This window comes from Cucurbita pepo, chromosome 14, assembly GCF_057944985.1.
Source record: "Cucurbita pepo subsp. pepo isolate OVF chromosome 14, ASM5794498v1, whole genome shotgun sequence".
Lineage (NCBI taxonomy): Eukaryota > Viridiplantae > Streptophyta > Magnoliopsida > Cucurbitales > Cucurbitaceae > Cucurbita > Cucurbita pepo.
The window spans coordinates 5,131,361-5,141,513 of record NC_141811.1 but is presented as its reverse complement, the minus strand read 5'-3'; the positions used below and the strand labels follow the sequence as shown (position 1 = coordinate 5,141,513).

At 34.7% G+C, this 10,153-nt stretch overlaps 2 protein-coding genes across 4 annotated transcripts; one reads left to right on the top strand and one right to left on the bottom strand.

Annotated features, from left to right (window-relative positions):
* The first annotated feature begins 26 nt into the window (after window positions 1-26).
* LOC111810647 (protein CHAPERONE-LIKE PROTEIN OF POR1, chloroplastic) lies at window positions 27-2,950 on the top strand. 2 transcript variants are annotated; one of them, XM_023697390.2, is made up of 5 exons: window positions 27-179; window positions 1,014-1,224; window positions 1,307-1,407; window positions 1,971-2,415; window positions 2,549-2,950. In XM_023697390.2, exons 2-5 carry the CDS (start codon window positions 1,085-1,087, stop codon window positions 2,697-2,699), a joined length of 837 nt encoding a protein of 278 aa, XP_023553158.1. In that variant the 5' UTR covers window positions 27-179; window positions 1,014-1,084; the 3' UTR covers window positions 2,700-2,950. The 2 variants fall into 2 exon arrangements, with proteins under 2 accessions (XP_023553158.1, XP_023553156.1); XM_023697388.2 differs by having other exon boundaries at window positions 28-179; window positions 1,304-1,407.
* A 679-nt stretch (window positions 2,951-3,629) lies between these two features.
* LOC111810479 (putative serine protease EDA2) lies at window positions 3,630-9,515 on the bottom strand. 2 transcript variants are annotated; one of them, XM_023697185.2, is made up of 13 exons: window positions 9,207-9,515; window positions 8,583-8,708; window positions 7,766-7,921; window positions 7,288-7,467; window positions 7,022-7,138; window positions 6,885-6,938; window positions 6,724-6,795; window positions 5,624-5,829; window positions 5,420-5,514; window positions 5,080-5,154; window positions 4,717-4,800; window positions 4,041-4,142; window positions 3,630-3,861 (listed from the first exon to the last, which is right to left on the bottom strand). In XM_023697185.2, exons 1-13 carry the CDS (start codon window positions 9,423-9,425, stop codon window positions 3,854-3,856), a joined length of 1,494 nt encoding a protein of 497 aa, XP_023552953.1. In that variant the 5' UTR covers window positions 9,426-9,515; the 3' UTR covers window positions 3,630-3,853. The 2 variants fall into 2 exon arrangements, with proteins under 2 accessions (XP_023552953.1, XP_023552952.1); XM_023697184.2 differs by having other exon boundaries at window positions 3,630-4,142.
* Window positions 9,516-10,153: the final 638 nt, after the last annotated feature.

Genomic DNA, 10,153 nt, shown 5'->3' with positions numbered 1-10,153 from the left:
TTATTATCGTTACAGACATTTTCTTAAGGGTAAAAAAATCGGGTTCTCATTTTACTGGAAGCAGGGTTCACTGGAGCTCTAGGTTAGCGTCTTCCCTATCCTTTAGCACGACGTTTGAGATCGACCCTACTGAAGATTTTGCTCATCGGACCGCCGTGTACTTTCTTTTCACCAATGAGGTTCTTCTTCTAATCTTCATTCTTGATTCTTCGGTTGGTTTGGAGCTTCATTTCATTTCCTGTGGTGTTTGATGATGATTTTGGGTGCTGAATTATTACAAGTTCTGCTGTAATTTACATCTGTTTCATCTGGTATCGCGTAATTTTGCTCTTTTCTGCTCTAAGTATCGGTTAATGTTCAGTGTGGCATTCTCTCTGATTGGTTGAATGGGTTTAAGCTTTCGTAACTTCGTTCTCTGATTCATATGTTGGACCCTGAAATTGGAATCGTTTATTTTGAAATTTTGATTTCGGGTTGAAAATTTTATCAGAATGAGTTCCGAAGGTAAACAAATATGTTCTAATTCCTTTTCCAATTTCAATTAGCCAAACGACTGATCTTTTTTCTTATTGTTTTTCAAAGTAACTTTAGTGTTTGTTGCCCAAATTGAATCTCTCCAACTAACCAAATGGATGCGGGAATGTTTTTGCTCTCCATAATATTTGACACACTGAAATTGGTAGGATATTTAGGCAGCCACAATCGATCCACGGGCTAATTTCATTGTTTAACATATTTTGCATCTATTTAACAGTAGAACACTCTGGAAGCTCTAAAAGAGACTTTAATATCTTCGTTTCTCCATGGCTAAGTAATGGAAAATAATCTAAACAGCATATCAATTCTCTTCATCTATTTGACTGGTGACTAAACTCTGCTAAACCAGAATTTATGGCTGATGGTTGGATTCTTGTAGAGTGGTATTTTCTATGTTATTTTGCTCACTTGCTATGGTTTCTTTTGTTAATCTTATTTAAAGTGTATCTAATTCAGTGATTTTAACAAAATTGTAGCTGCTGATTCTGTGGCTTGGAGAATATAAACATATAGTGGTATTGTGGGGCACTAAGAACAGAGATTTCATATGATGATTTTGTCGGGATTGAGTGGGAAACCCTCGAAATGTTGTCTTCTGAGACCTAGTCCCAGGATTCCACGTGAGCTGGTTTCATCTTTTCCCAATGGGAACTTTAGAGAAAATATTGATTTGCAATATCTCAAAAGGTTCTGCTCACTACTACACGTTAGTGTTCTGATGTGGTCATTCCAATTCATGATTCATTTACCTTGTTGTTTAATGCAGAAGTTGCTGGACGGGTCCTGCTCTTAGAGGCAAAACTCTCCAGATTCGACACACTACTAAGTGTGCATTTGATGCTTCCGGAGATTTTGCAAATGAGTCTGCCGGTAAAGTTCTTACTCCAACTAACAACATCGATTATCTCCACCAAACTAATCCATCTAGGAAGCTCCTAGTGAAACAAAGCTCTGTGTTATTGTACCTAACAGGCAATTAACAATAGGAACAATTTAGACTGACTTTACAACATTAAAGGGATAAATGGTTAGATTTTAGAACTTAGGGATCAAAATAGATGTAAAGGGTTATAAATTCATGACCAAAAATTTAATTTGCTGGTTTATTTATTTAATAAACTATTGATCTACTCTCTCTATGGTTCAAAACTTTGATTATTAGGACCTGAAACATGGATTTTTATATCTTAAAATGAGTAAATTTTAAAACTGGGATTATAACATATGATTTTCTACATGATATCGTGATAAATTACTAATAAATTTTATAAATCTATTCGTTCTTATATTGATGACAATGATATTTACTGCAATTGTATTAAGCGAGCACCGCACTCCATTTTGACACGTAAGATATTTTCCTTCTTGACACTTTTCTAGAATTAGCTTAGCTCATCTCTGAGCTTCCTTCTTGACTCTTTTTGCTAATGCAGCCATATTCCCTCGAATACATGTAAGGGATCCATACAAACGGCTTGGGATAAGTAAGGAAGCATCTGAAGATGAAATTCAAGCTGCCAGAAACTTCCTTATTCATAGATACGCAGGGCACAAAGAAAGTGTCGATGCCATTGAATCAGCTCATGATAAAATTATTATGCAAAAATTTTATGACAGAAAGAACCCAAAAATTGATATCAAGAAAAAGGTCAGGGAAGTGAATCAGTCTCGGGTTGTGCAGGCTATAAGGAATAGGTTCCAAACACCATCTACAAAGTTCATAATCAAGTCATCCATTGCCTTTTTAGTTCTTGGAGTTCTCACCATTCTCTTTCCAACCGAGGAAGGCCCAACCCTTCAGGTTGCTATATCACTCATAGCTACTTTCTATTTCATACATGATCGACTGAAGAGCAAACTCCGAGCTTTCCTTTACGGGTATGTCTAGAACATTCATCTCATTTCCTTTTCGAAATTTATGATAGAACATAAATACTAACATATAGAACAGAATTTAATGGTATCTGATAAGATAACTGGGTTTGATTCTATGAGTTTTTCAATGGTACAGGGCTGGAGCTTTCATATTCTCATGGCTGTTGGGAACCTTTTTGATGGTATCTGTGATCCCTCCTGTAATAAAAGGTCTGAGAGGCTTTGAAGTCACTACTTCATTAATAACCTATATCTTACTCTGGGTTTCATCTACATATTTAAAGTAGCAAAGCAAAGGTTTTCTTCTATTATAAGATTCAAATTTTGCTGCGGATGAGGTTCTGATTCACAGTGTTCTGCTTCCCTGCCCCTTCGGTTGATTAATGGAGAGGATATGTTGAAATTGAAAGGGTCCTTTTGTTTTAGAGTTGAAAAGGATGTAAACCATTACAGATGGAAACTGTAGGTTAGCTGTTTGTTATTATCTGTATTTCATCTTTTGTTGCAATGATAATCTTTCTTGTGCAGTTTTTTGAAAGCGCGAAGCGTATTGAGCTGCAATGACCTTTTTTTTGGGCGTTGAGCCTTGAGACAATAACCAACAAACTACATTGTGTGGATTTAAGCGAGGTGAAGCGCCATATCAAAAAGTAGTTTTAATTTAGTCCATGAAACTTTTTAAGTTTATTCATAAAGCATAGTTCTAATTCTAAGATTTTGATCTTATACTTAATGTGACCCTTTAATTTTGTAAGTTCGACAAAATATGTGGAGAACTTTCTTTATAAAGGTGTGGAAACCTTCCACACCTTTAAAAACCTTGAGAACCTTGAGGGGAAGTCTGAAAGGGAAAGTTCAAAGAGAACAATATCTACTAGCAGGTTAACATTTCATTCATACCAAACTAATATGAATACAATTAATAATTAGTTATTAGTAAATCATATTAATATGAATACAATTAGAAATGGTTTGGAAAAAAATCATTTTCAACCATAAATTTAGTAGGTAGTATCAATTTTAACTCTAAATTTGTTTTGACTTTAAACTTTCAATTTGATCATTAAAACTTCGAACTTGAATATATCAATTTATCACCATAATTATGGCCTCAATAAAAAAGAATAATACATTTGCAAATACTGTAGGCATTAGAAAAGGTTCAAGTCATATAACGATGAGTTTTAATTTATAAAATGATTATTCGAGAAAAGAAATAATATAAGATAGATCTTCTAATAATGGAAGTGGAACAATAAAATACATTACAGATGTGAAATAACCAAATGATAAATATGAGGGTCAGCTTTATGAATGTCTAAAAATCTATTCATTATTATACATATTGTGCAAATTTAAATACATGCCCACATAATTCGTGCTCCTTGCTTGCATCAGAAGAGAGGAGAGTAGGATTGATATGATGTCCTCAATGGAGCAACTAAACATCTGTTTTGAGGATAATATGCACAGACAGCGATTAGGCAAAGTATGATTTAAGGCGCGTTCGAAATGACTTTTAAGTGCTTAAAAATCTTCGCTTAAAAACCATTTTCAACACTTTCGAGGCTAAGTAGTAAGAGTTAAGCAGGAGGACTTGATCGTTGAGCTTCAGATATAATTCCTACCAGTGGTGGCTTGACACTCCGACAGCCAAAGATCCATCTTTTCCACCAACTGCTGCCTAACTTTGTGAACTGCGTCTGGAGAGCTACAGTTGTGAGCATCACCTAAAGAGAGACAGAGACAGAGGCAGAGAGGAAGGTCAGATTTAGAGAATTCAATGAAGCAACAAATTAAGTTCGTTAAATCATTAGAGTTCTTTAGTTTAGGAGTGATTTAACGTGATCCTAAAGAAGAGATCAAACAACTAGACATTACAAAAAGCTACAAAATTCATCACTCTCGGAAAAACCGAGAGGTAATACTACTTGAAAGAGCAGATGTTGGACAATTTAAAAACAATGCAGTCTTTAAGGATGTAAAGGGCAGACTACTTCAGAAAGATAAAGATCGGTGCAAAACTTGATCAAACGGGGGAACATGCATTTTTAAGGTGAATTACAGGGTTCAGATTTGCACCATTAAGTTCAAATCTCAAAATTTCATGTAAACAAACTTCTGATTGATTTAGGATCGTTTGGCTTTGGACTAATGGCCTTTTCTTCTTCCCCCCCACCAGAAAAAAAAAAAAGATTGGAGGTCTACATGAGATTGAGATCGACTCCCATATGCTCGATCTAAATCATTTTTATAATGTGTATGCGGAAGAAAGGGTAGATATAAAGGTAGATCTTTACATACCTTCAATATTTAGATGAGATTGAGGGCATCCTCGCAAATCAGTTCCATGGCCACAATTGTGACATGTTATGAGGAATGATGGCACTGAGCAGAGAAAAAAGAAAAAGTAAATAACATTATGAATGAATCTCCTAAATAAATTCAATACAACACCATTCTAAATTACCATGGCCAATAATTTACGTAAAAACCTTTCGACATAATTTAATAAAATCAATGAAAATCCTTGGATGAAACAAAAACTCTTCCAGGAAAATCCACAAGCAATCAAGAGTAATTGACCTGGATAAGATCACTTCAAGGCTGGGAGTTTCACATAAGCTTGGGCAATGAATATTAAGAACAAAATAATTCAAAACTCACTGTCTGGAGATGAAATTTGCTTGGATGCATGGCGCCAAGGATCTTGCGAACCATTTGTAAAAACTATTTTTGAACCTGCAAAAGCAATTTTTCATCAGACGTAAAGTAAGACTGGAAACGCCCTTAATTATGGCTAAACAAGCACTGTTGGTGACTGAAAGGCCCGGCGTGTACACATTTACAATTCTTTTTACAGTATGTCGAACTGGTCAAAGAGAGCTTTGAATTGCATTGGTAAAAATAAGAAATTACAGGGATGACGGTTAAATTGACTGACTTCTCAAACTAAAAGCACAGAACCAAGTGAAGTAGAGGTAGCAGAAAAGAAGACAGTATGCACCTGCAATTTTTGTGCCTCCGTAATAAATATTTGTGCCGTCTACATCCGGATAGACGCCCTCTCCAAAAACGTTCTTACAGAGATCCAGATGATATCTGTTATTAGGTGAGCTATTAAAAAATTGCAACCAAAGAAACATCGAAATGTGATAAAAATTCACTGAACAAAAGCATGGAATCCACAAAGAGGAGACTGGAAGAATACTTTGTATCAACTTTGGAGGATCGCATGCTATCATTTGCTGGAGCAACCTGGAAATATGCAACTTCAGAACAAACTTGAAACCACCACAACCGGTCAGCGCTATCTTCACCCGGAGTGGTGTTTTTTAAGTGTTTCTGATTGTAAGTCTGAACATTAGTGCCAAAACTTCCAATGTAATAATCTTTAACATATTTGGCATAGGCATCCTGCAGGAGAAAGTAAATGGCATTCAAAGAGTAAGATATCTAATAAAGTTGATAATATAACCTGCATGTATGTGCACATTGCATGTTATGAACAGAGAAGAAACCCATAGATTAAACTTAAAACGGGCCCTTCTAAAGGATAGTGCCAATACAGATAGTAGGTCGGGGAGCATTTGTTTTGCATGGATTGATTTTGTGCTTTATTGAAGGATAACTTGTTCGACATCTTTTGCCCAAATTTTTGGTTAAGCGATCGAGCAAGTTTTTTTTTAATAAATATAGACCATCCATATTTGGCAACTACGCTTGGAACAGAGGTTAATATGGGTGTTTGGTTAAAGAAACATGTCAAGGACTAAACCCAAGAAACTCTATCATTAACTTTGACTCGAAAAGTTTGCACGTTAGAGAAGAAATGAAGGGAACAAAACTCATTTTGATTGCACCGCCATGGCTATCCAATGCTCGAGAATGGAAGGAGAGGAAAATAATATCATTTTCAGATGAGAGAGTGGAACATAGGTTTATGGAGTGGCATGAGGCCACTTTCTAGCTCCATTTGTGCCTTGACCTTATAAAAAAGTTCATTACATTCCTCAATTATTAACATAGGATTGGATGTTTAACTGCACTTCATGAAGGAGAGGAATAACACAACTTCTGAGGGGAACGTAAAAGGATAAATCTAAGAGTGGCTCAAGGTTCATTTCCTAGCTTCTTTTTCAGGCTTATTACATATTGGACATCTAATTGGTGCACTTCATGACCTCAAAAAATTTTAGTTTCCGTCCAGTTCCTGCTGCACATCCTAATCTTGAAAATGTAATATATTTCTCATTTTTATTGGGAAACAAAAAGATTATAAACAAATAAAGGTAAGAACTGGGAAGATACCACTAAGTCATTTCCTGCATTCTTTGCTTGAACAAGAGGAGAGCACACTGTATCTGGATTTCCATATTGAAACTGCATAATTTTAACAAATAAAGATAACGAATGCTGAAAGTAAAAAAAAAATTATACATAAAGAAAGGTGATCCAAGACTGAAAATTACCGCGATAACAGCGGCATCTGCCAGGAAATAAAAGAAATCTCCATCTATTTCCAGCTGTAAATACGCTAGTTATCAGCAGCAAATAAGAGAACAGAAAATATAGTGTCCTATTATAAATGATTAAATGGAAAGCCAACCTCTCCCGCACCAAACAATGCCTTCACTTCTTTTTTGTTTGTTGCAAATCTTTGTTCAACAAGTCGACTGGTTTCTTGCAAAGCAGCCTTGCACTCTGGACCGGCAGATTCACCAATCTGCATAAAAAAGACAACTCAGGATATTGTCCAAAGGAGCACATTTAAAAAAAGTTTGAGAGACTAGAATGTTATTCTTGTATAGAATCTGAAGGTCATTGAATCAAATAGGAGAATGCATATAGCCAATTACATCATATTTGAATCACCTGTTGGTCAAATTCAGTAAAGTTATAGACAGCAAGAACAACAGCAGAACTTGCGAGACTTCCGCATGTTAAATGAGGGAACTTAAGTCGAAACCACGCACTAAGAGCTCCAGGATATGAGACACCAAAAAAGAACCACGGGTTTTCAACCTTTTTGTTCAGCTTCAGATTCAGTGAATCCTGCAAGCAGATCACCAACAGACGGACATTAATTTACATATAATTGGAGAAATAACTAGTCAAGCCTATTATTAATATCAGAATGGTAATGTATTGAACATGCACGTGAACCATAAACGCTAGGCTAGTAAAGTCGTAGTGAAGTGTGAAAATCCAATATCATGTTTTTTTTTTCCTTTTCAAAAACAAAAATAATCCCACTTTAGATTGAGTCATTTGACATATGCAAACAAATGAGTTATTTCAATCTGCTTTACATTTGAATTGATAATATAGTTATAAATTGGGTAATAATGACCTGGTAGTACTGGCGGAAGACAGCCAAATCAAACAAAGCTTGCTTGGACGAAAGATATCTCAAGTTATTTGTCGTCAATGACTTGAAAGGGGAACTCTTCCCATAGTAGCGATGCTCAAGAGAAACAATGGCTGCTCCGAACTTCTTTGCCAAAACCTGCATAACATAAATAAGCATGTAAAAAGGGATTACCTCATCGAATAACTAATAAAGCTTGAGAAGATAATAGATTTCTCCCTTCTCTATCTGTCTACCCATCGATCTATCTACAAGCAATCCTAAAATTGAGATGAACACCACCCTCCTTTCTCTTACATATTTCTACAAGCATTCACCACTTCATAATGAACAAACTTGCATACAAGCACTACTAAATCATACATGAACAACATCCACCTTTCTTAAATACATTTTCACAAACCCCTTTTACCACTGTCATAACTGTGAACCAAACATGCAAGCAAGAACCCCAAAAATCTAGATTAACAACACCCTCCTTTCTCACATACATTTTTACAAACATTCACAACTTCGTACTTTTGAGGAAGTGGTTGAAAGGGCATTTTGCTTTCCTTGAATTGTAAATAACAGGCTCTATAACCAAAAAGTATCTTAAATATTTTAAGACAAAATGAAGAACAAAATCACCAGCATGCGAAGTAAATTCTACAAAGCTGAGCCCTGAGTCATAAATAATCTAAACTAGAGTACTACATTAAACAAAGTACACCACTCGCAGGCCAACCCTCATGTTATCATTCGAATACAACAAAAAACAAATCCCTTAAGAAATGATTGGAGGTATTGTTGAACATACTCCTAGATAATCATTGCTAATCCCATTGCATGGACCTTCACCACAGATTTTTAAGAAAATTGGTCCATCTGGAATCCGAAAGTAGTCATGGAACTCGTAATAGCGCTGTTGAAACTTGTCATGGTTCTGCATATGTTAGCACCCAAGAGTGAGCAGAATTGGATTGAATTGAACTAATGAGCATCACATTCACATTCACATACACAAGAAATTGTAAAAGAATTTAGTGAAAAATTGCTTGGTCGTAAAGTATATGTGAACTCAATACGACTGAGCTCATTACATGCTGGGGTGGTCATAAAGAAACAAATCAAAAATTCATTTCCATTCTAATAAACTATCATAGATATTCTTCAGACCGACCAAGAAATACAAAAATTGCTAAGTATGTTCCTTATAGGTCAAAACTAGCCTCAGCCACTTACGTCAAGCTCAAGCAAATACTAAATTCCCCTAGCTTAATTAGTCAGAAGATACTTCAAACAATCCCGAATAAATGAACTGAAAGGCAAGCTAAGTAGATTCAATTCACAGAACAACTACCCCCGAGACAAATTCAGCATCCGCACTAAACAAAATCAAGCCAATTGAAATCGAATTACGACTTAACAAAGTGAAATTTACATAAGGAGAGAAGTGATCGAGTGTCTGGTTAAACCAATGCTCCGTCCGGGTCAAGAACGAGCTGCTTGAAGACAATCGATTAAGAACAGTCCGAGGCGTCACGTGGCCGGTAGTGAACGCCGACAAGGACAACGCCACCGCCGTCGCCACCAACCACAATCGAACTATTGTTAAGATCTTCCCCATTCTTGATGGTGTCGAAGCCAATCCGAACTGCATCAAACAAATCGTTGCTTATCTTCAAAAAAAAACGCGTAAATTTTTACGGTATCGACTTTTTTTCTTCTTCTGTTTTTCTCCCTAAGAACTAATTTTTTTCAATGGGATAATTACCTTTTGGAATATTTAAATAAAAAAATATAATAATTTATATTAACTTAAGCATAAATTAATTAAAATATCACATTCAAATTCAATAATAATAATAATAATAATAATATCTCTAAATAAATTACAAGAAAAGAAAATAATAATAATAGAATTTATGAACGAACCCAACTTGGGTTATCGGGTTGTTTTTCTTTTAATTATTAAAAAAAAAACATATTTATCTGCCATATATGATACATTAATAACTAAAATCTCGTAAAGTTCAAATATCAAACATTTACAAGTCACACTGCATAATTAACATCGATTATAAACGTCAAATATTATTAATTTTTATAATAATTTTAAAAGTAGGGTATGATTATTTTGTAAAATTATTATCCAACTTGATTTTTAATTTTTTAATTTTTTTAAATTCGACCCAATTTTGAATATAATTAAAAAATAAAATTATTCACCCGACATATTTAAATATTAATAACATTTTTTTCTAGGTTAAATATTGAAATTCGTGGTATATTTTATATTTTTGGAACGAGAAAAATTAATTTTTTAAATAATATAAATTAATTTGTATGAAATAATTAGACATTTGATTGATTATATTGACAAGAAAG